The 20,555-nt window shown below is 37.9% G+C and overlaps 1 protein-coding gene across 1 annotated transcript; it reads left to right on the plus strand.

The window, feature by feature from the left end:
* The first annotated feature begins 389 nt into the window (after positions 1-389).
* Positions 390-20,370, plus strand: anpeplb (alanyl (membrane) aminopeptidase-like b). The gene is made up of 20 exons (XM_082542599.1): positions 390-1,401; positions 3,642-3,784; positions 3,907-4,055; positions 4,211-4,331; positions 4,880-5,034; positions 5,288-5,401; positions 5,495-5,638; positions 5,724-5,789; positions 7,718-7,783; positions 8,177-8,343; positions 8,859-8,941; positions 9,693-9,826; positions 10,817-10,872; positions 11,957-12,104; positions 12,288-12,379; positions 13,311-13,421; positions 15,644-15,811; positions 15,930-16,070; positions 17,753-17,816; positions 19,338-20,370. The coding sequence occupies exons 1-20, from the start codon at positions 773-775 to the stop codon at positions 19,497-19,499; spliced, it is 2,913 nt and encodes a 970-aa protein (XP_082398725.1). The 5' UTR covers positions 390-772; the 3' UTR covers positions 19,500-20,370.
* The last annotated feature ends 185 nt before the right edge of the window (positions 20,371-20,555 follow it).

Below are 20,555 nucleotides of genomic sequence, written 5' to 3' on the forward strand. Positions count from 1 at the left end.
CCTCTTTCCTCTCCTGAGATGAAGAATATGTGCACAGTGGTCACGGTGGTCGTCGTTACCCGCGGTTGGAGCTTTCCAGGAAGTTTAGTGATGTACCAATCATTACGGTCTATGTTCTCCTCTTTTTTTTTTCTTCTGTTTTATTCAGCCCACTCAGCAGTCCTCTCTTTATATACCGTCTTGGTGGGAGAGACTTGCATGGTCTCTGTTTAGATAAGAACCCTTGGACCCCTCCTGCTGCAGAGACTTGCTTGCAGAAATTTAAGGAAGAACAGCTGTATTTCGAAACTTTGAACACCTCTTACAATCAAAAGCGGCGATGCTGGATGTGTTCCCCACTGAGGATTTTGTTGTGCCCGGGGGTGTTTGTGTGTGATTGTGATGGTTTGAGGAGTGTTCACAGAAAGGGAATGTGAGGAAGTGTGGGATGGGGTAGGAGAGTGCAGTGTGAGGACTTGCGGTTTACCTAACCCCAGCATTAGTGGCATGACCGCAGTAACCACCTCCAGATGTTTGGGAGCACAATCTGACTGATTATTTACAGTGAACATCGCCCTCTTCACACTGCAATGTGTACTCTTTGCTCCTTTGGCAGTGTCAAAGTTAATGCTTAATCCAAGTACAGACCCTTAATTGCTAAGGCCAAGCCCTGTTTATTGGAGGGAGGTTACATGCCTGTGAACAGATCAGACAGCACAGACCAGAGGCAGACTCACTCAGGGAATCATCTCTACCAGGCAAGCAGCAGGACGGACCAAAAGAAGCAGCTACAATGCCACTGAAGTTTGGAACGACAAAGGCTATCGCCATCGCCTTTGGTGTTCTGACCGTCTCTTCCATCGGCGGCATGTTCACCATGATTATTCTGTTCAAGGCTCAGACCCAAAACATTACCATGACGCCACCTCCAACCCTGCCACCCACCACCATGGCCCCACCGCCAGACATGCGGCTGCCGAAGAGCTTGGTACCTCAGGAGTACGAAATTGTACTCGCAGTTCACCTCTACACTAAAATCATAGAGGAGGGGAACGGCTCCAATCCCAACATCACCACTCCGAACCAGACCATGATCTTCACGGGAAACTCGACTGTCAACTTTCAATGTGCCCAAAAGACGATGAGCATCTTTCTCAACAGCAGATACCTGAACGTGTCCTCGCCGGTGGTGTTGAACGAAAATACAAAAAGGAATATTAAAGTGTCTGGAATGAAATACCACGATGATGAAAGGGACTTCCTCGAGCTCGAATTGATGGATCCCTTGGAGACAGGAGGGAACTACTCTTTGTTTTTGTCTTTTCACGGCGAAGTCTCGGATAATCTGGAAGCACTGTATCTAAGCAGATATACTGATGGTATCTTTGACTATGAAAGTGTAGATGATCCAAATGCGGACAGGTACGTATAAAAGCTCTGCGTATAGAATATATATCAATACATTTAATTATTTGTTGAATTTGGAGTTTCTAAAACAATTTCAGAGCTTTTCATTACTGCAACTTTAAAGTTTACGGTATTCCGTACAATAATCGGCAATTAGAGCTTAGAGGGTTTCTGAGAAAGTGAAAGAAATGTGGTCGTGTTTATTCCAGTTGGAAAAATAATCTATATTAAATTAAATCTATATTTAATTTTTTTTTTTTTATCTGAAATCTATGAAAGTTATGTAAGTATTCTGTATTTAATGCTATTTTTAGGATTTCAAGATTCCAATTTTTTCTGGAGTGAAAAATAAATACAAAATTTTAATTTAAGTGTTTTGTTTTTTTTATAAGAAAACTATTAAGGGAAAAATATTTGGAAAGGTTTCAAGGAAAAGGACATAAAGGCTGGATGCTAAATACAAACTGAAAAGAGTCAAAGTTATATTAAGAAAAATAAATAATTAAATAATTTCTTAAATCGATATTTCAAGAAGATGCAACTCCAAATATTAAATGATTAAATAAGTAAATATATAAGCCTTATTTTTGATTTTTAGCATTGTTCAAAGTGTAATTCCCTTTTAATATAAAGGAGAGAAAAAAATATCTATACAAGCTTGCAAACTTTATCACTCAGCCATAATAACTGTAATAATTCATAATAAGCCATAATAATATTCCATCAGGTTACAGAGATGTTCAAGTTTCCACAGTGAATTAATTTCTCAACTTGAGTGTTTTTTAGAAACAGTGAGTCATCTGGATGACTAAACACAGTGATAGCTCAAACACAAAGTCATTTTCTAATATAACAATGATGCATCCCACATTTTTTCAAATCACTATTTATTTTCCACTGATGTGCAGTTCTTTGTGTCAGTTTTAATCTGACATGTAAAACAATAACCCAAACTGACTGTTCATCGTACCCTTATCCTAGATGTTGCACAAACCCATAAAAAATAATTCACAGTGGAACTTTGGCATTAAAGTTACAGAAACTGCGGCCAGGACATTTTTGTCTTTTGATAAAACTGAGTTGGCTCAACTGATTTACACAGCTTAAGATGAGGCCTAATCAAAATGCAGTTAAGCTGGAACCAGTAAGTATCCAACAGAAAGGACAAACAATATCTTTCAGAATGAAAAAACCTGTAATAATAGTAAAATAATCCATTCATAATCAATGTTTGTTACAACACGTCGCTGGGGTAACATCACTGATTGGTTACATGTGTGCTTGCACCTGCAGTGGTGTAATAAGTATTTAGTTACAAGTAAAAGTCCTGGCTTTAAAATGTGCCGTAAAAAGAAGTACACAGGCAAAATTTGCAACAGTATCAAAGTAAAAGCAATCATTCTGCAATACGCTCACGATTTTTATAAATATAATCACAAAGATCTTTTTTCAATAGCATCTTAATCTAAAGACCAGTAGCTTCAAATAAATGTAGGTGAGGAAAAAAGTCAAATTAAACTCTAAAAATAAAAGAAGCTATAAAGCAGCAAAGAAGTTTTTAAAAAAAAGTAGCTTATTGTTTTTCTGCCTTCTCAGTTTTTGATTCTTGGATATGGTGTCTCACATTGAACTTAAAGAGTTGTACACTTATATGTTTACACATTTACAACCTCTGATCACGCACTATTCTACAGTGAAGACAATAATTTAATACATGTAACCAGCCCATTCAGGTGGGGACCTCAACTTTTCAACCGCTACACTTGTACTTCATGTATCCTTTCGTCTTTTTCTTTTTTACAAGAGTACTGCTCACAACTCTCTCACATCTTTTTGTTTTTACACATTCATACTCATATGAATTTGTGAGAATCAGGCACATCCAAAACCTAACCAAACCAAACCAAACCCAACATACATGAACACCTAGACATAGAACACAATGAACACCTTGGGATAGTTACACACACATCTTTTTCTCAGTTGTTGTTAACCAGCTACACTCTGTCTTTTCCATTTCTCACTCATTAATGTTTTTAACAAGTTATTGTGCATTCTTTAAATGGTACAATATGGCCACAAGATGATTCACTTGCAATTAATGTAACAAATTAGTCAAAAAAGTGCAGCAACATCATAGTCAAAGACCAATAAAAGCTGTTGATAAAAGCGATGATAAAGAATATGTTGGGACATTTTGATCCAATTAAAAGAGACCTGAACACTCTCTCGCTCTCTATTCCCTGTATGCTTAGATTCATTGCTGCCACCAATCTGCAGCCAACAGATGCCAGGAAAGTGTTTCCTTGTTTCGATGAGCCAGACATGAAGGCTGTGTTTAAATTGACCATCATCCACAGGCGAGAAACCAGAGCTCTGGGAAATGCAGCCCCTTATGGTAAAAACAAGTTCCTGTGTCAATACGCGATATAGGTCACCTGCTGAGGAGTCAAACATTAACTTTAACAATAGGAGTAAAAGATGTCCTCATTATGTATTTCCTTGTTTCCCTTCTTTCAGAAAGCAACATTTTAGATGACGAATGGCAATACACTATCTTTAGAGCAACACCAAAGATGTCCACCTACTTATTCGCCTTCGCAGTGGTCGACGACAGCTTCAAATCCATCCCCTCTCCAAGCTCTGATACTGATCGCGTGGAGATAAATGTAGGCTACATGTCCTGCAGGATGAATCTGATGCAGTGTTATTGATGTTTTTGTTTTTGCCAGTACACTTTGAAAGTCAGCAAAACGGGGCTAGTAGCCAGTGAGGTTTTACTATTTTTACCACTCAGTGCCATTTCTGTGTTTTGTTTGTGCAGACGTATGCTCGTCCTGAAGCCATCAATGCAGGACACGCTGATTATGCCGGCGACATTGCCAGAAAGCTCCTTCGATTCTACGAAAGCCAATTTGAAATGAAATATTCAATGGGAAAAATAGGTAAACTATACCTACTTACATCTGTGAAGGGTCTCAGTCATCCAGGTCATTGTAGTCTAAGCAGCTTGGAAAGAAAGGTGTCTGGACTTCTCGGATGAGAGGTGAAACGTCTTCAAGAAACTTAAAGAAGTCCAGGCGCCTCTCTTCCCAAACTATACCTACTTACATTTCAGTCTTCTTCTTTTATCAGCTCACTTTTGGGGTCACCCGCACAAAACGGTCTTTGTTCAGTATGTTGCTTTTATTGTGGATATAAACTCCCATGAATTAAATGTGTTGAACCCACACTTTGACTTGTTATCCACATTTTATGGCTCACAAGTACTGTTTTTGATTTTTAGATGCATCACTTACTGCTTAATCAAAATACTGTATTGAGTAGCTCATACATGTCTCATAGGGGATAATCTGGTTTTTAATACTGAAGGGTCTTTATGCTCTGATATGAAGCACCTTAAATTATGTTGTTGTGAATTGGTGCTATGTAGACCGAACTGAACTGAACTGATTTGAACAGAATTGTGTCCATTTCTTTGTGATCTCCTTAGACCAGCTTGCACTGCCAGACTTATACCCTGCTGCGATGGAAAACTGGGGACTGATCACATACCAGGAAGGATTCCTGCTCTATCAGGAAGGCGTCTCCTCCCTGTTGCACAAGGAAGATATTGCCACTGTCATTGCACATGAACTGGCACACCAGGTTAGAGAGCAGTAAAACGAATAAAGGATCTGATTTCAATCCTCTGAGTCATTTTCCTGTTAAGACCACAGACAGGAGTAGCAAAACATATGGTTTTAGCAGCAAAAGTAAAGATCATTCAACATTTTCACATGATAAGAAACACCGTTTTGGATTAAGGAAGTTGTTTTTAAGTTTATTACAACTTTTACAACAATATTGAATAGCAATGCAACCTTTCCTGTGCAATGATTTATTTTTATTTTGTTGGCAGTGGTTTGGAAATGAGGTGACAATGAAATGGTGGAACGACCTTTGGCTGAATGAGGGCATTGCTACCTACCTATCTTACATTGCTGTGGACAGTGTGGAGCCTACGTTCAATATAGTAAGTCCAGCCTTGCAATATCTCTGGAGTTCTGCTAAATGCTCAGGCAAAATTGTTTAAGCTTACAGTCTCGTCCATGTTTGTTTTCTACAGAAAGAAATATCTATCATGAATGATCTCCACGATGCGTTTAGAGAGGATGCTTTGGCCTCATCCCATCCTCTCAGTCCTGCATCAGAAGAGATCAATACGACAGATCACATCCTTGGAATGTTTGATTCGATCAGCTACAGCAAGGTAGCTAGTCAAAGCTGTTAATACACAATTTGCCACCGTGTGTTTTCTACTAACAGGAACATGTAATCTGTGTTCACTTTGTTAGGGCGCAATTGTGCTGAGAATGCTGGCAAACCATGTGGGAGAAGTTGTTTTCAACAAAGGGCTCCAAGTAAGCAAAAATGATTTTCCTTTCAGGTCCTTCCCAAGGCTTAAACGATCGTGGCTCAAGAGTTGGCAGTTCATCTTGTAATCGGAAGGTTGCCAGTTCGAGCCCCGGCTCTGACTGTCTTGGTCGTTGTGTCCTTGGGAAAGACACTTCACCCTTTGCCTGCTGGTGGTGGTCAGAGGGCCCGGTGGCGCCAGTGTCCGGCAGCCTCGCCTCTGTCAGTGCGCCCCAGGGCGGCTGTGGCTACAATGTAGCTGCCATCACCAGTGTGTGAATGTGTGTGTGAATGGGTGGATGACTGAATGTAGTGTAAAGTGCTTTGGGGTCCATAAGGACTGAGTAAAGCGCTATACAAATACAGGCCATTTACCATTTAAACTTAAAAACAAACAATAAAACTAAAGGGTTTCACTTGACTGCCAGTCTGCAGTTGAAACTCACTTCTGCCAAGACAATCCAAATGCAGAATCCTGGAAACGTTTTCATGAGAAAATCCAACCATTTTGATGATGTCATGGCTCATGTATCTGGAGCCACGACAATATTGAAAGAGGACACAGATGTAGCAATCGTACCGTTTGATGCTTTAATTAGCTATTAAATCTCATCTAATATGCATATAACTTGTTTGCTTTTGAAACCAAAGTCTTGGCAAATGTAAGGAAACGGAACATTTGTGAAGTCCCTTGTGTGCTACAAAACTCTGAGCGCCTCACAGGCTTTTGAGATGGATGGAAAGGAAGAGCAGATTTGGCTGGCCATAATTGGTGCCAGATATTGACACATAGGCTTACGTAGCCACAGCTTGTGGCATTACGAAATGAACTCACTAATTTTTGTCCACAGGATCAGGATTTGTCCCACTGTAGCTGTCATCCCTGTTAGTCTGACTTACTGAACTGGGCCACTTCAGCCCCCCTGCAACTCTGATGTTGGAAGAAAATAGATGGGTGGAATTTATGAATGCAGCTTAGCAACAAAGCTTGCAAGTGTTAGCTGATAACTTAGCACTCCAGCCTTTGATCCAAATATGGTAACTTCTGCATTTAAAAAAAGAAAAAAAGACACGGTGGTGGCCAAAATGCTAATAAGGCATCACAATCTGCACTCCAAAACCAGTGGGTGGTGTCACAGTGGTTACGCCCATCCTTTGAATACAGTCTTTGATCCAGCGGTGTATTGTTTCAGTTTAGTCGTGTAAAATGATCTTTGGAAACTTTTGAAACAACTGAAAAAATAATAATAACACAAAGTTGTAATTCCAAAATGGATCAGGCTTCATTTGAAAGGCAACACTTTCTAGTTTCATAAAACTTGTCTGTATATCATGTGGCTAAAATAATCCCAAACCCTCGACAGGTTGCAGGTAACCTGGTGTATTTGAAGAGGTTAACCTTTTTTTTTTTACCATCAATAGACACCAGCTTCTGTCATACATCCAAATTGAACATGTTGAAAATAAAGCCCTCAGTGCTGCTCTGAACGAAAGCATTCCAACATCTGGTTCGTGTCTGCAGAAATGGGGAAGGCACGCAGCTTTTGTCCACTTGTGTTTTCCACTGCCTCATGCAAAATGAATAAGGGTGTTGTGTTTTCCTTGTCAGATATACAAGGAAGAGGCTAAATGTCTGTTCAAACCTTCATTTTTGTAACACACCAAACTCATTGTGAATGTTCACGTGTATCCGGGCAGAAGACTAAAAACAAAACAAACAAAAAAACAAGGAAAAACTAAAACGTTTTTTACTCAGAGATTTATTACAACATCACATCTCCCTCAGGTCCAACTGCTCACAGCTGCAATTGAATCTTTTCACCCAGCTCTTATTCCAACAGCTCCACGGGGAAATAATTCTTTTTTTGTGCCTGATGCAACTGTGTCCACTGTTACTCAATCGTTCTGATTTGCTCTGCTTTCATATATTTCATAGATGTATCTCAAGGCCTTTCAATATGGAAACGTAGAAAAGGATGACCTCTTGAAGTATATACAAATGGTAAGATGATAAATTATCCAGGCTGTTTTATTCTGCCAAATTTCTGTTGCTTACTCTATGCGTGCCTTGTCATCAAAATCATTCCCACACTTTCATTGCCTGAGGATTAATCACAACATTGTATTTATCCCAGATTTTAAGTATTTTGGACAAATCATAGTTTTTGGTCTGTGTTTTAGCTCATTTAATTTAAAACAATGGCTAGCACATTAAAATGCCAAACAGCAGCTTTTAGAAAGCAAAGACCTGCGTGGTATATTTAGCTCTTTTAAAGCAAAGGGTTCGAAAATGTTCAGATACTAATGAATTCAGTTATCATAAATCATATTTACAAATACATCGGGTTTGGACTGCACATGGAAAGATATTCATTGGCTTGTTTAATGTTGGCAGGCTGCGAATCAGAACCGCGGTAACAAAGCTGTCCGCAACACTGAAGACATCGCTGGATTCATGAACCCTTGGACCACCCAAAGTGGCTATCCTGTCATTACCATCAACACTACCAATGGACAAGTCTACCAGAAGCAGTTTCTCTTCAATAACTCTGCCAATTCCTCGTAGGTGTCTTCCACATCTTTCTACAAACTTGACCTAACTTTGTGTAAACCAACTATTTTTTTTCCAGCCTAGACAAATCTGTAATAAAATCATCTAGCTTGAGTTAACATTTTGTACCACTTTTAATGATAATACAGATTAAATAACCATCTGTGGTAAAAAGTCAAGTTATTCAATGAATAACTCACATCGTTAAGAAAGTATTGGGCCACAACTGATTTCATTGCTTTTGGATGCGCCTTTGCCTTCGAACTCCATGATGCTGCCATGATGAATCATACAGGGTCCAGACTGGGATACCTCCAGATCCTGGAGACTCTGGCATGATAGTGGCACAGATTAGGTTATTACAAAGGAAAATAGATTTCATGCTCATGTTTTTGTCTCTAAAATGCTTCTTTTCAGTTTGTGAGCTTTAAAAAGTCTGTAAAACTCACAATTATTGCTCACTTTATTTTCTGGGGCATGTGAAACTACATCCAGTGTAAGATCTACCTGTTCTTTTTCTGTTTAGCAATTCATGGACAGTGGAGATTGAGTTCATCTCAAATGCGTCGTCTAAATTCGAGAAAGTGTATTTGTATAACAACAAGCCAGGTAAGATGCAGGACAACACAAAGTATTTTTTATTTTACATCTTCTGTTTCAAAGGGAACCAGAATAATGTTTTATTTTATTATTAATGTGGGATGAGACATAATCAAGCCATTGGTTAAAAAAACAAACAAACAAAAAAAACACAAGATTTTTCAGTGAAATGTTTATTTGCCCCAAAAGTTCTTAAATCAGCTACAAAGGCTTTAGATATTCCTGGAATGGAATTTTCTTTAAATGCACAAAAATAAAAATTGGCCAAAGAAATGTTTTGCATATATTTTAGGAGGTATAGAAAACCATTAATCACATACATCGTTAATCATCCTTAGTGTTGCTGAATTTGAATGACATTTGTGCATGTAATGTTGCAAACACATACAGTGTCAGAATAGTTAATCATACAAACTGACTTTCAAGACACAAAAAAGCATCAAAACAACTACAGATAAACAGATGTGAATCCCAAATGCCACCTGACGTGTCCGTGAAAAAATACAGAACAAAAGGAAGCGATAATGGGAATTTATCACAAAGAGTAAAAGAGTTGCAAAAATGACATCAAAGATATACGAACCAAAAAAACGGAGATACAAAAACATCTGGGAGAAGCAAAATGACTGCACACAGTGCATCTGCTTTCAGTTTGGTTGTCTTCATGTTTTTACTTCTTAAGTCTCGTCTCAGTCTCTGTCAAGTTTCCTTTTTCTCCATTCAAGTGCTTCATTTTAACTAATTGATGTCTCGTGAACAGTAAACAAAGAAGCTTTCATAGCTAAGAATGGTGAATGGATCCTGGCAAATATCAACTGCATCGGATACTACAGAGTCAATTACAATCCAGAGAACTGGGAACGCCTTCTAGCACAGCTGCAGAAGAATCGGCATGTAAGTACTGGGCCACTCCAGTTTTACACATTTTACTGGGTGATTTTTACTGGAAATATTACGACATCTTATCTTCTGAAGCTTCTTTGTTCCATACCAGGCAATAAATGCAGGGATTTTGTGAGTTATTGGTTAATTATCAAAATAAAATCTAATTACATTTATATAAACTGACAAGGTTATATTGAAGAGAAATAACTTATTGTCGAAGGCAGATTCATTGGACTGCAAAGGTTTTCTAGAGGCTTTAAAGAGCAACAATAAAAGCATCCAAGTTTGCTTCCTTTATTACACAGTGAAGTTTGATAGATTGTGTTGGAGGGTAAGCCAGAGATGCTGTTTGAACAAAGTAGACCAGACCAAGAATTGGCCTTGAACCAAAAGCTCAGAGGTTAACTCAATCCTTCAAAGCGAACATTTGTCGTCGTAGATCCCGAGTTACACAAAAAAGGCCTTACTTGTGCCTCACGTATAACTTTTACAACTAACCTGCTTTTTTCTGGATGTACGAGTCTGTAGTTCTATCAGCAATGTCGTCACCATGTTCACGGATTGTTTGGTTGGTTGATCTACCACTCAGTTGTTCATGTTCTGTCATCAATAATTCGCGGTGCAGAGAAAGAAAGCTTTCTTAACGCCTGTGACTTTCCATCCAGTGCAACGAACGGGGCAAGGGTTACTATTGTTACAGTTTCTGCTACAAAGCACACACTGACTAAGGCAACTCCTCTTAAACACTTGTCATAAACATACCTGAATTCCCTATGACACTGATTGGGGAACAAAACAAATGGTGGAGGGAGAATAATTTTGTGGACAAACACGGGATAGCAGGAGTAGAGAATTCCAGGTTAGTGGGTGGGAATCAGATGGCAAGGAAAGTCACGTTCAGTAACCTTTAAAGTCTTTAACTTTAAAATGGCAGCTCCCAGGTAAGAAAGAAGTAGCGCTCGGTGGCTCTCTAACTTTGAAACTCTTGTGTTTTTCCAGAGTATCCCGCTGTTGAACAGAGGGCAACTTATTGATGACGCATTTAACTTGGCAAGGTACTGACTGTGACCTGTTCATTTAATAAAAAAATAATAATGCTGTGCTATTAATATATTAGATATGTTAAGCGATAAGAGGAAACTAGAACGTTATTAAGAAGTCCACTTAACTTAACATGCAGCTTTGCATCAGGCAGTGGTTTGCTGAATATTTAGATCTGGCCTTTTGAAAAACTCTCTCATTCTTTCAGTATTAATCACAAACCCCCTTCCAAACCAAACAGCCTAACATTATTAAATGTTATTTGACATTTATTTTACCAAAGAACGTGGCTACTTTGCTCCAGTTTCTAGGGAAGGCATTTATTTGAGATAATGAAGTATATTATATGTGTTTTATTGAGATATTGGATTAGCTGGAGCCTGTCATGGTAGGCTACACCCTGGACAGGCTGACACGCTATCACAGAGCTAACACACGCTATTGACACCCTGCTGCTTATTGCAGCTAGCTGGACATTAACCCTGTGAGCTCTTGTTATGATCGGTGTTATCCCCAGCTCTAACCCTAGTCTTGGCAGTCGGGGTAAAAAAAAAAAAAATCCTTGTAACTTACAGGCATTACTTACATTTTTCCCCCAAAAATGCCCTTTTGTTTTTCTCCAAAACTCAGGGTTAGACATGCCAGTGATTTCAACTCATACCTCAGAGAGTTAAATGCAAATAGATAATTTTCTTTAGACAACAACATTTGTCAGCCATCATTATTTTACTCATCCGGTCATCTGTCCAGGATAGGGTTGAGTTTTGTTAGAGCCAATTATTAAACAGGCAAATCCCGACAAGTCACAGCGGGCACTTTAAATAAAGTCTGAGACATTTTGCCGCTGCAGTATTTCTAAAAAAAACATTTTCCATTTGATCTGATGCTAACCAAAGACGTCCCAACCAAATTGTGGAGACTTAATTTTTTCATAACATTTAGCTGTAAGAAAATGTGATTGTAGAAGAAGTCCCATTGGAGGTTGTATAAATAAAAATGGCTAGAGCACAGGCGGTGTGTGGATGCTCCAATATTGCTTTTTTGTGAATTTTGAATAAATGGCTGTACTGACTGAGATCTCACTCTTGTTCTAATCAGGGCTAAACTTGTCAACGTGACTCTGGCTCTGAATTCAACCCTTTTCCTCACAAAAGAGACAGAGTTTCTTCCCTGGGAGTCAGCGGTCAGGAATCTCGAGTACTTCATCCTCATGTTTGACCGCTCTGAGGTGTATGGACCCATGCAGGTATCTGTCATCTGTTTTCACTAGTTGTACGTATTTCTTTTAAAAAAAAACAACCTTGATGTCTTATATTATTATATTTAACAGGCTTAATGTGATCTTCTGATTTTGTTGATGTTCAATAATTGGAACAATGTGCAGAAAATATTGTATACATTGCCGAAACTCTGCCGTCTCTTCCTGCAGACATACCTGCGGGAACAGGTTAGAGAGCTGTATAACGTCTTCAAAAACGACACGGACGATGACCGCGTCCCACAGAACGATCACTCCTTACAGTAAGTAAGATCTTTATTTTTAAGACGGAATTCATCCTGAGTTAATCGTCAACAGATTTACACATGCTTGCATGTAGTTTACGGTTCATAAAATCACACTCGAGTCCAAAGGTGCTAATAAAAAGCAGATGTGTGAGTTTGTATTTTTGCCTTTGTGCTGTAACAGATGTGTGATGTGGACTGTCAGTGTTGTTTTAAAGGAAGCAGTTCTCGTGTCATCAAGGATCATTTAAAGTGGTCTGCTTTTTTCTCATATAAACTGTTGCAGGGGTGGATGTTCATGTTAAACACGGCCAAGGTTTCAAATAATGACTTCATCAAAAAACACAGGTCTCAGAAAGAAAGAGTGGGGATATCTGTTAACTGGACTGTTCTAGTAACGTATAAGAATAAAACTGTAGAGCTGGAAGTAAGAATGATAAACTGTAAACTGATTATTTGATAATTAATCTTTGTTTATGTGGCACAACAATATGGCATTATAGGTCGACGTGATAATGAGGGTAGAATTAGTCTTAGTGGTATCATTTTCACCTTTCCTTAGAAATTGCCACTTGTTAGTCATTTATTCTTCTGTAACTGCACTTTAAGTGTCACTAAGAGTACATTCAGCTGCTGAAAATTATGCCCCAAGTTAGAAACATTTACCGGGTAAATGCTGAGCAGTCACTGGCTGTATGGCTAGACCACAAAGTGCTACCAAAAGATGACATAAAAGAAAGAAACTGGAAGCTTTCAATGAACGCGTAGGCCCTCTCGGTTTCAAAACCATTGGTAAAACAATTCGTTAGAGAACTGTCAGTGTTAGATGAGTAGTAAGAGTCCATTTAAGGGTTAAAAAACTCCTGTCTCCAAATTATTCTCATATTTGGAAACACTCTGGCATTTCATACCTTTGCATTTATCATACAAAATGTTGTTCCATCCTAAGGTACACCCAGCTCTTAGCCATAAAGCTGGCATGTTCCAATGGACTACCAGAATGCGTAGAGATGGCTAAGCAGAAGTATGCCGCCTGGATGGAGAGCAACAATACCAACAGGTGTGGACTTTTCTAGAATAAGTATCTTTGTTTTCTGTGTCACACTTTCTGGAATTATCCAATGATCATCTAACTGTATTAGCTTTCCATATATTCTGTAGCTTTGCTCTCCGGTAATGATTTAGTAAAGGTATGTGTAATCTAATCCCTCTTTCATGTCAGTTGTTGGTATCTGTGCATTGTGGATGTTGGTAAAGCTGCACTTGGTGGGATTTTCAAGCAATCTCACTCTAATTTTCAATTCCAACATCTTTTCCCAAACAAGTGCTCTGGTGCGCTTACAGCTAGCATTTTTGAAAAGTTTCCAAGTGCAACTTTAAAAAATTGGGACTAAGACTGTATATAAAGGATGGACGTAGCCACAATGACATCACTAATTGGTTAGGGACCTTGAGGCGTGGATCTGACTAAGAACCTAAGGAACAACACGACACTCATCTGCAGTGTCGGGGAAAAGCAGACAGTGTATTCTCTCAACCCCAAACTGGTTGCAGTAAATAGCTGCCCCTCTCCAAGCCTGCTTCTGCTGCAGGTGTCTTCCTGTAAAAAAGGAGTTCTTCCTTCCATGTTTCCACATGTTTGTTCATAAGGGATTGTCTGATCGCTGGGGTTTTCTCTGTAATATTTGTAGGACCTTCGATTTCCTATACAACAAGCTTTGAGGCTACGTCTATCTTTTATTTACAGTTAAATACGTTCACTGCATGTGCTTGTTACTTCAATGTGGAAATGCCTTTGTGCTTGACTGCAATACTGTGTGGATATGTATGCTCCATGTTCTACTGTATACACATTATAAATTAGGGCGGGGGGGCATATTCTGGATTTGTTATCTTGTGTTCAAGAAAATCAAAATCATCTTCAGAGAAGTCACAGAATAGTAACCAAAGTCTGACATCCATGGATTCTTTTATATTCTTTAGCCTTTATTTTGTCCAAAAATGCTCACTTGGGCCGTGTATATGTCTGACTTTGCCAGATGTGACAACAACTTCAATCTAAAATGAGTACATCAAGGATAAAATGAGATTTAATTAGATTTAATTATGTCAGACTTAGACATTCTGTCAGTTTCTTTTGCTATATCACTATACTAAAAAGCAAGACTGCAGAAAGACAAACAGACACTCGTCTCACACTCATGACTCCAGCATAGTGAACCCAGCACTTAAGCTCTCAACTTAATCACTTACTGTAAAACCGCTAAGCACACTTTGTCTTTTTAATCTGGGGGTGTTGAAAGTCAAGAGGTCGAAATAAATATTTTCGCCATGCAAAACCTGAACATGAAATGGGAATATAATTCAGATGTGGATACACATGAATACCATATTTCCTTTATCATGCAACTCAGACATTTATGATGGGATACAAATAGACTATAAAAGAGGCTAAAACAGGTCTTGCATGTAGCTGTGCCTCCAAGATCAATAAATGGCCTTCAGATTATTTTATCCCAGTTAATAGATTTCATGTTCCATAACAACAGCTTTTTGTATCAGAAAGAATTAAATAGCCAAAGCTCAAAGTGGTTTATATTTGCTTTATCGCTCCCGCATTCTTGGCCTGCATGTTACTGCAGTGGTTAGCACAGTTGCTGCAAAGCAGAAGGCTGTAGGTTTGAATCTGCTGCTCTGCACGGCGTCTCTACCAGTGGTATTTGTGGAGGTAGGGAAATGAGCACGATTCGTGATTTGTCTGTCTCTACGGCTCTGCCAGGATACCTCAATAACACAAGTTGAAGAAGTCCTTAAGAACCTGGATGGATGGGACATCATTTCACTTTTCAAACTAATTTAGACATCAGGGGACATTTTCTCTTTTAGCATATGGACTTTTCCAAATCTTAAAAAATCTAGCAGTGTTGTGTTTTCATTGAATTTTTGATGGGTGGGCAGATGTTGGACCATGCCATTGGATGTCTTCTTTTTCAATTGTCAACAACGTCAATAATTTGAGCATTTTCTGTGACTTCTGTAAACATCAATATATAAACCACATACATAAACTGACAATGTTCACAGTCTACTATACTGATGAGCCATTTCTATAAAGTATAATGGACTGCATTTTATTTTGGCGGGTAGAGTTTTTTCTTATACTGCTGATGAGATTCCTTCTGAAGCAAAAACATGTGATGTCAGCCGTCCAGCACAAAGAAAAAAATGTGAAAATTAGATGGTCCTGAAACAGGAAAAATAAAGTGTGTGTGTGTGATTCAGCATCCACCCAAACCTGCGGTCTGAAATCTACTGCCAAGCTGTGGCTGCTGGTGAGAAGGAAGAGTGGGAATTTGCCTGGGACATGTATCAGACCTCCAGCAACACCTCGGAGAAAGAGCAGCTCCGTCGTGCTCTGTCCTGCACCAAGAAGATCTGGTTGCTCAGCAGGTAAAGCATAAAATCCTAAAGTGTATGCCACATGTGTAAACTGTTTTAATAAAGCAGTTCCCAATACACATGGGTTTTATTCATTAGGTTTCCAGTAAGAGCCTTCCTTATCTTGCAGATACCTTGATTACACTTTGGACCCTGAGAAGATACGTCTGATGGACGTCGCTTCTACAATTTACTACATAGCCCAGAACTCAGCGGGGCAGGCGCTGGCCTGGAACTTTATCAGAGCAAACTGGGACTACGTCAGCCAAGGGTAGGTTGCTATTTAAACTGCTTTTAGTCCCTCTCATATTGGTTTTTACAGATGCCATCTCATTTTCTGAGTCATCTCTTTTGCACTGTGGATTAGACAAACATACATGATGCCAGTATTCTTGGGTTGAGGTTGATGATAGGTCACATTTCCTTCAGTGATGAGTGTTTATTTAGCCTTTTTATTCCAACAAATTTACAAGGAGTTTAAGAATTCATGGCTTACCTCAGAACATACACTTATAAAGGTGGAGGAGTTTCCATAACACCCCAGTTAGATGTGTGAAAACTCTGGATGAGCTCAGTTTTTGGCAGTATGACCTCATTTCAGCTGGCTTGTAAAAATGTGAATTTGCTCAGTGGCTTCCTGTTGTAGAATTGCGAGTATATTTCAATGGTGTTGGCACAAAGCAACAAAAACAACCAAGCCACAGCAGCGTGTTTCTTTTTTTTCCTCCTATTGATTTAGTTCAAGAAGACAATAAAATGCAGCACTGTTGCAACCATTGGTAGCTATGTTTCTGACTATTTAACAGGAGGGACAATGCAAAAAGAAAATATCCATATATGGGATTACCTGGCTTGGTGTGGATATGATCTTGTGGTGTCTGCATTGACCTTATGGCTCTAAGTTTAATGTGATTAAATATTATCTCCTTTTTAGATCTGTTTATCTATGATGGCCTTCTGGAGTGCAGTTTGAAGGCCATAAGTTTTCAGCCAAAAAATGACCTGCCTTTAAGAAGACGTGTAGCCTGTTTTAGGTCGTGGTTTCAGGTTTTTCCTCCTGAATTCGACATGTTCATTCAGTCTCAGCTGCGCCTTCAACCCACTTGCCAGCATCAAACAGACTAACCAAGACTAGATAAGAGAAATCTTTATTGGTGTCCACAGGGGAAATGTAGTTGCTTGAGAAACTTGAAGCTAATGAAGAGCAAAAAAAAAAAACATTAACAGTACAAGTTTTGCTAAGAAACAAGCCAACAGTGTCAAGATAACTACAATATTTTTTCAGGATTGGGTGGAGACCAAAACTGAACTAACAAAGTAACGTTACCAGTTTTTGGTTGAAAATGAAAATATGGCGAGGGCTTGGGGTTATATGGCGCCACCACATGTTTCTCGATTATGTTTTGGCTTCTGCTTTATGCGCAGAGGAGACATATTTGCCTCGGCTGGTTCAGGGGCCAGATGTTTATAGAGCACTTTTAGTGACCTGTGAACAAACTAGCTGGGCCATAAAAAAAATCAGGCATTTATAAACAGTCGACTATAAAAATCCTGCACTGTGTCATCAAGTGCAAAGGTCCTGTTATTTAATCACTTCTTATCATTACCTCTCCTGTTTGTGCTGTTACCAGGAAGTTAAAATAAACTGTATCACAGTATAATTAAAGGGCGGCGGGGGGGGGGGGGGGGGGGGGGGGGGGGGGTCATTTCGTGGCCACACTGACATGCGAACGTTATCTAAAGTAAATTATTTAATCAGCAGGGGATTGAAACTCAATTTTTCCTTGACTAATCATTACCTGTCATTACCAAGTTCATAATGTAAAACAAATGAAAACTAACTAAAACTAACCATCAGTATCAACTTACGGTAGTTGATACTGATGGTTAGTATCAACACTTATAAATGAATCACTTGAGTTTCACTGAAAACTGTTGCTAATATTTTACCAGGGACGGGGCGATGCTGATTGCAGGAGTGACCAGCAGATTCTCGACAGAGTTTGAACTGGAAGAGGTAATTTACCAGTCATTTTTATTGCTAAAATGAGTATGAGTATGCAGGAGTATGAGTTGTCTTTCTAATCACAATCCAGTAATCTGCTCACACCAAATCAGATACACCCCAATACTTCATTTATTTATGACTCCATAATTAATCTTACTTACCTTTGACAGATGACACAGAATTTGTGTCATTAGCTTTATTTCCCTTGTACTAATCAGCAGTTCTCAAAACTCTTCTTCATTAACACATTTAACACGGTCATTTTTATTTGTATGAAGTTAACTGCTACAAATGACACATTAGTTTCTGAAATCTCACTTGACAAAAGCTGAATGTCTTATTTTTCAACTACGTTTCAGCTCATATTTATTCAATTACATAACAGGTTACTCACATATTATTTACCTTCAGCCACCCTTTTACCTTTTTCAGCAAACATTTACATTTAGCCACATATCAACATTCTTTATTTTAACTTTATATTAATGTTACTGTTTTACTTTAGCTGTTCTAATCATTGCTTTTAGTTTTTTTTATATTACTTCCAACTATTTCAGATCTTTAGCTTTTTTTTTTTAATTGTTGAATTTATCATTTACATTTAGCTTTTTAAACATTCATAACTTACTTTTAGATATATTTTAAAAATGGGAACTATTGCTTTTCACTTTTTCAATATCATGTCATGTTTCAGGTAATTAAATTATTAGCTGTTGTTTTAACTAAATTACTTCGTTGTATCTTTATCTTTCAATACATATGTAACTTACATTAGTTAAATATTTTATTTAACTGTTTTTCATGATTATAAATATGACATTTTCTTTTTTAACCTTCTGAAGATAATTTTAAACATTTTACCTGCCAATACTTTTGGCCTTTAAACATTACTAAATGAGTATTATTTAAGACACTGTCTGTGGTGTTTTCATTATTTATGCTACTTATTTGAGCTTTTTCAACATTTCCAACATTCACAGCTGTTCAGAAAAGGGAAAGAAATGTAATTTCACATGCTGTTACTTTTAGCTATATTTTAACAGTGGCAACAGCTGCTTTTAGCTCTCTCTTTTAGCTTTTTTTTTTTATCTAAATGCTAATTACAATATTGTAGCTATTCTTTTAGCTAATTACTCCAACATATCTGTATCCTTTTCAATATGTGTAAATTAGATTCAATATTTTATTTAATCATTTTTTCATGAGGGCATAATTACATTTTCTTTTTTATCTTTTAAGTTTATCTATGAATTATATTTTATTTTTAACTCCAAATATTTTAACTGTTGCACCAATTACTTTAGGCCTTTCAACATTGTTGAATTATGTTGAGATCATTGTTTTATTCACCGTCTATAGCATTTTCATAATTTATACTACTTTAGCTTATATTTCAAGTATTGTATTTAATTTAATAATGTTCAAAAACTGATAGCTGCAGAAAAAAGAACAGAAACGGTCTTTCACATGCTGCTGTGTCATGCCAACACCTAACTTTGTGTTTTTTTTCTCACCCCTTTGTGTCTACAGCTCATGCGTTTTCAAAATTACGACCTGGGTGGTGCCTCCAGGGCTGTGTCTCTGGCCATCGAGCAAACCCAAGTGAACATCCAGTGGGTCAAAGAGAACAAAGACGATGTTCTGCGGTGGTTCGAACAAAAAACTTCTTCTGTAAGACAAAAGGAGTACTAACAGGTTCAGAGCCTCTGATCTGATTGCCAGCTTATTCTCTCGAAGCTGCACATTTTTAGTCAATATGACTTTACAAGAAAAAGAATTGAATGTAATTCAATTCCAAGCTGAAATATGACTTGTGCAGCACATAGTATATTATAATAAGTACTAAGAGAAATGTTCAGTATTCATGTATATACTTCTGTGCATTATTTATATCATACACTCAATGAAAATGGAGAAATAAAAACCAATCTGTTCAACATTTGTGAATTTTGCACATAATGCTAATGAAGGATGTATTAGCTGTATGGCTGCATGTTAAAAAATTGCATTTATCCTAGAAAATCCATTGTTGCTTTGCATAATTGCTTTTTAGGGGTTTGTTTAGTTTAGTTTATTTTAAGTGAAAACAAACGTCTCTTTGTTCCATTTGCTTCTGTTGCCACTTTGTCGTTTGCAAAATCTATTAAATGTGCTATAATCAAGAAGCCAAACTGATCTTGCGTTGCTGAAATTGTTATATTTAATAATAAAATACACACGAGCCTTTTAATTGTGTTACTTTGGTTAATGGGTATTGCAACAATGTCACAACTGGAATGCTTTTGGGGTGTGACTGCTTACAGTTAGGAAAAACGAAAAGTTTGTTCCTAATATGTTTAAAAGTTGATGTCCCTTACCCAAAGAGACTATATGTGTGAAATTTAAATTATACAATTTTAGGGGAAAAAAAAACCCAATATAAAACTTGAAAATCGTCAAAATTTGTCTGTTTCTTAGTCTGTATCTGCAATACAGGCACACTCTCTGAAGTGCATCAAGTTTGGTCTCAGTAGTTCTTTCCTGAAAATATTGAAAGCATTAAAATAAAAATTGTTTCCCCAAATTTTGTTGCATTGCTCCTATGTTCTAAAATGCATTAATGATGTGAATGTGATTGTGATTTGAGGCTTTATAACTGACTTTCCCTGAAGAAGAACCCCAGCTGGGTTTGTGACATTAAGCTCTAATTAGGACACTGTATGTTCCTCTGCACACAGTGAAACTTTAATTAGCTGAAATCCCAGTTTT

The sequence above is a fragment of the Aulonocara stuartgranti genome (genome assembly GCF_965226115.1).
Source record: "Aulonocara stuartgranti genome assembly, chromosome: 7".
In the NCBI taxonomy this organism is placed as follows: domain Eukaryota; kingdom Metazoa; phylum Chordata; class Actinopteri; order Cichliformes; family Cichlidae; genus Aulonocara; species Aulonocara stuartgranti.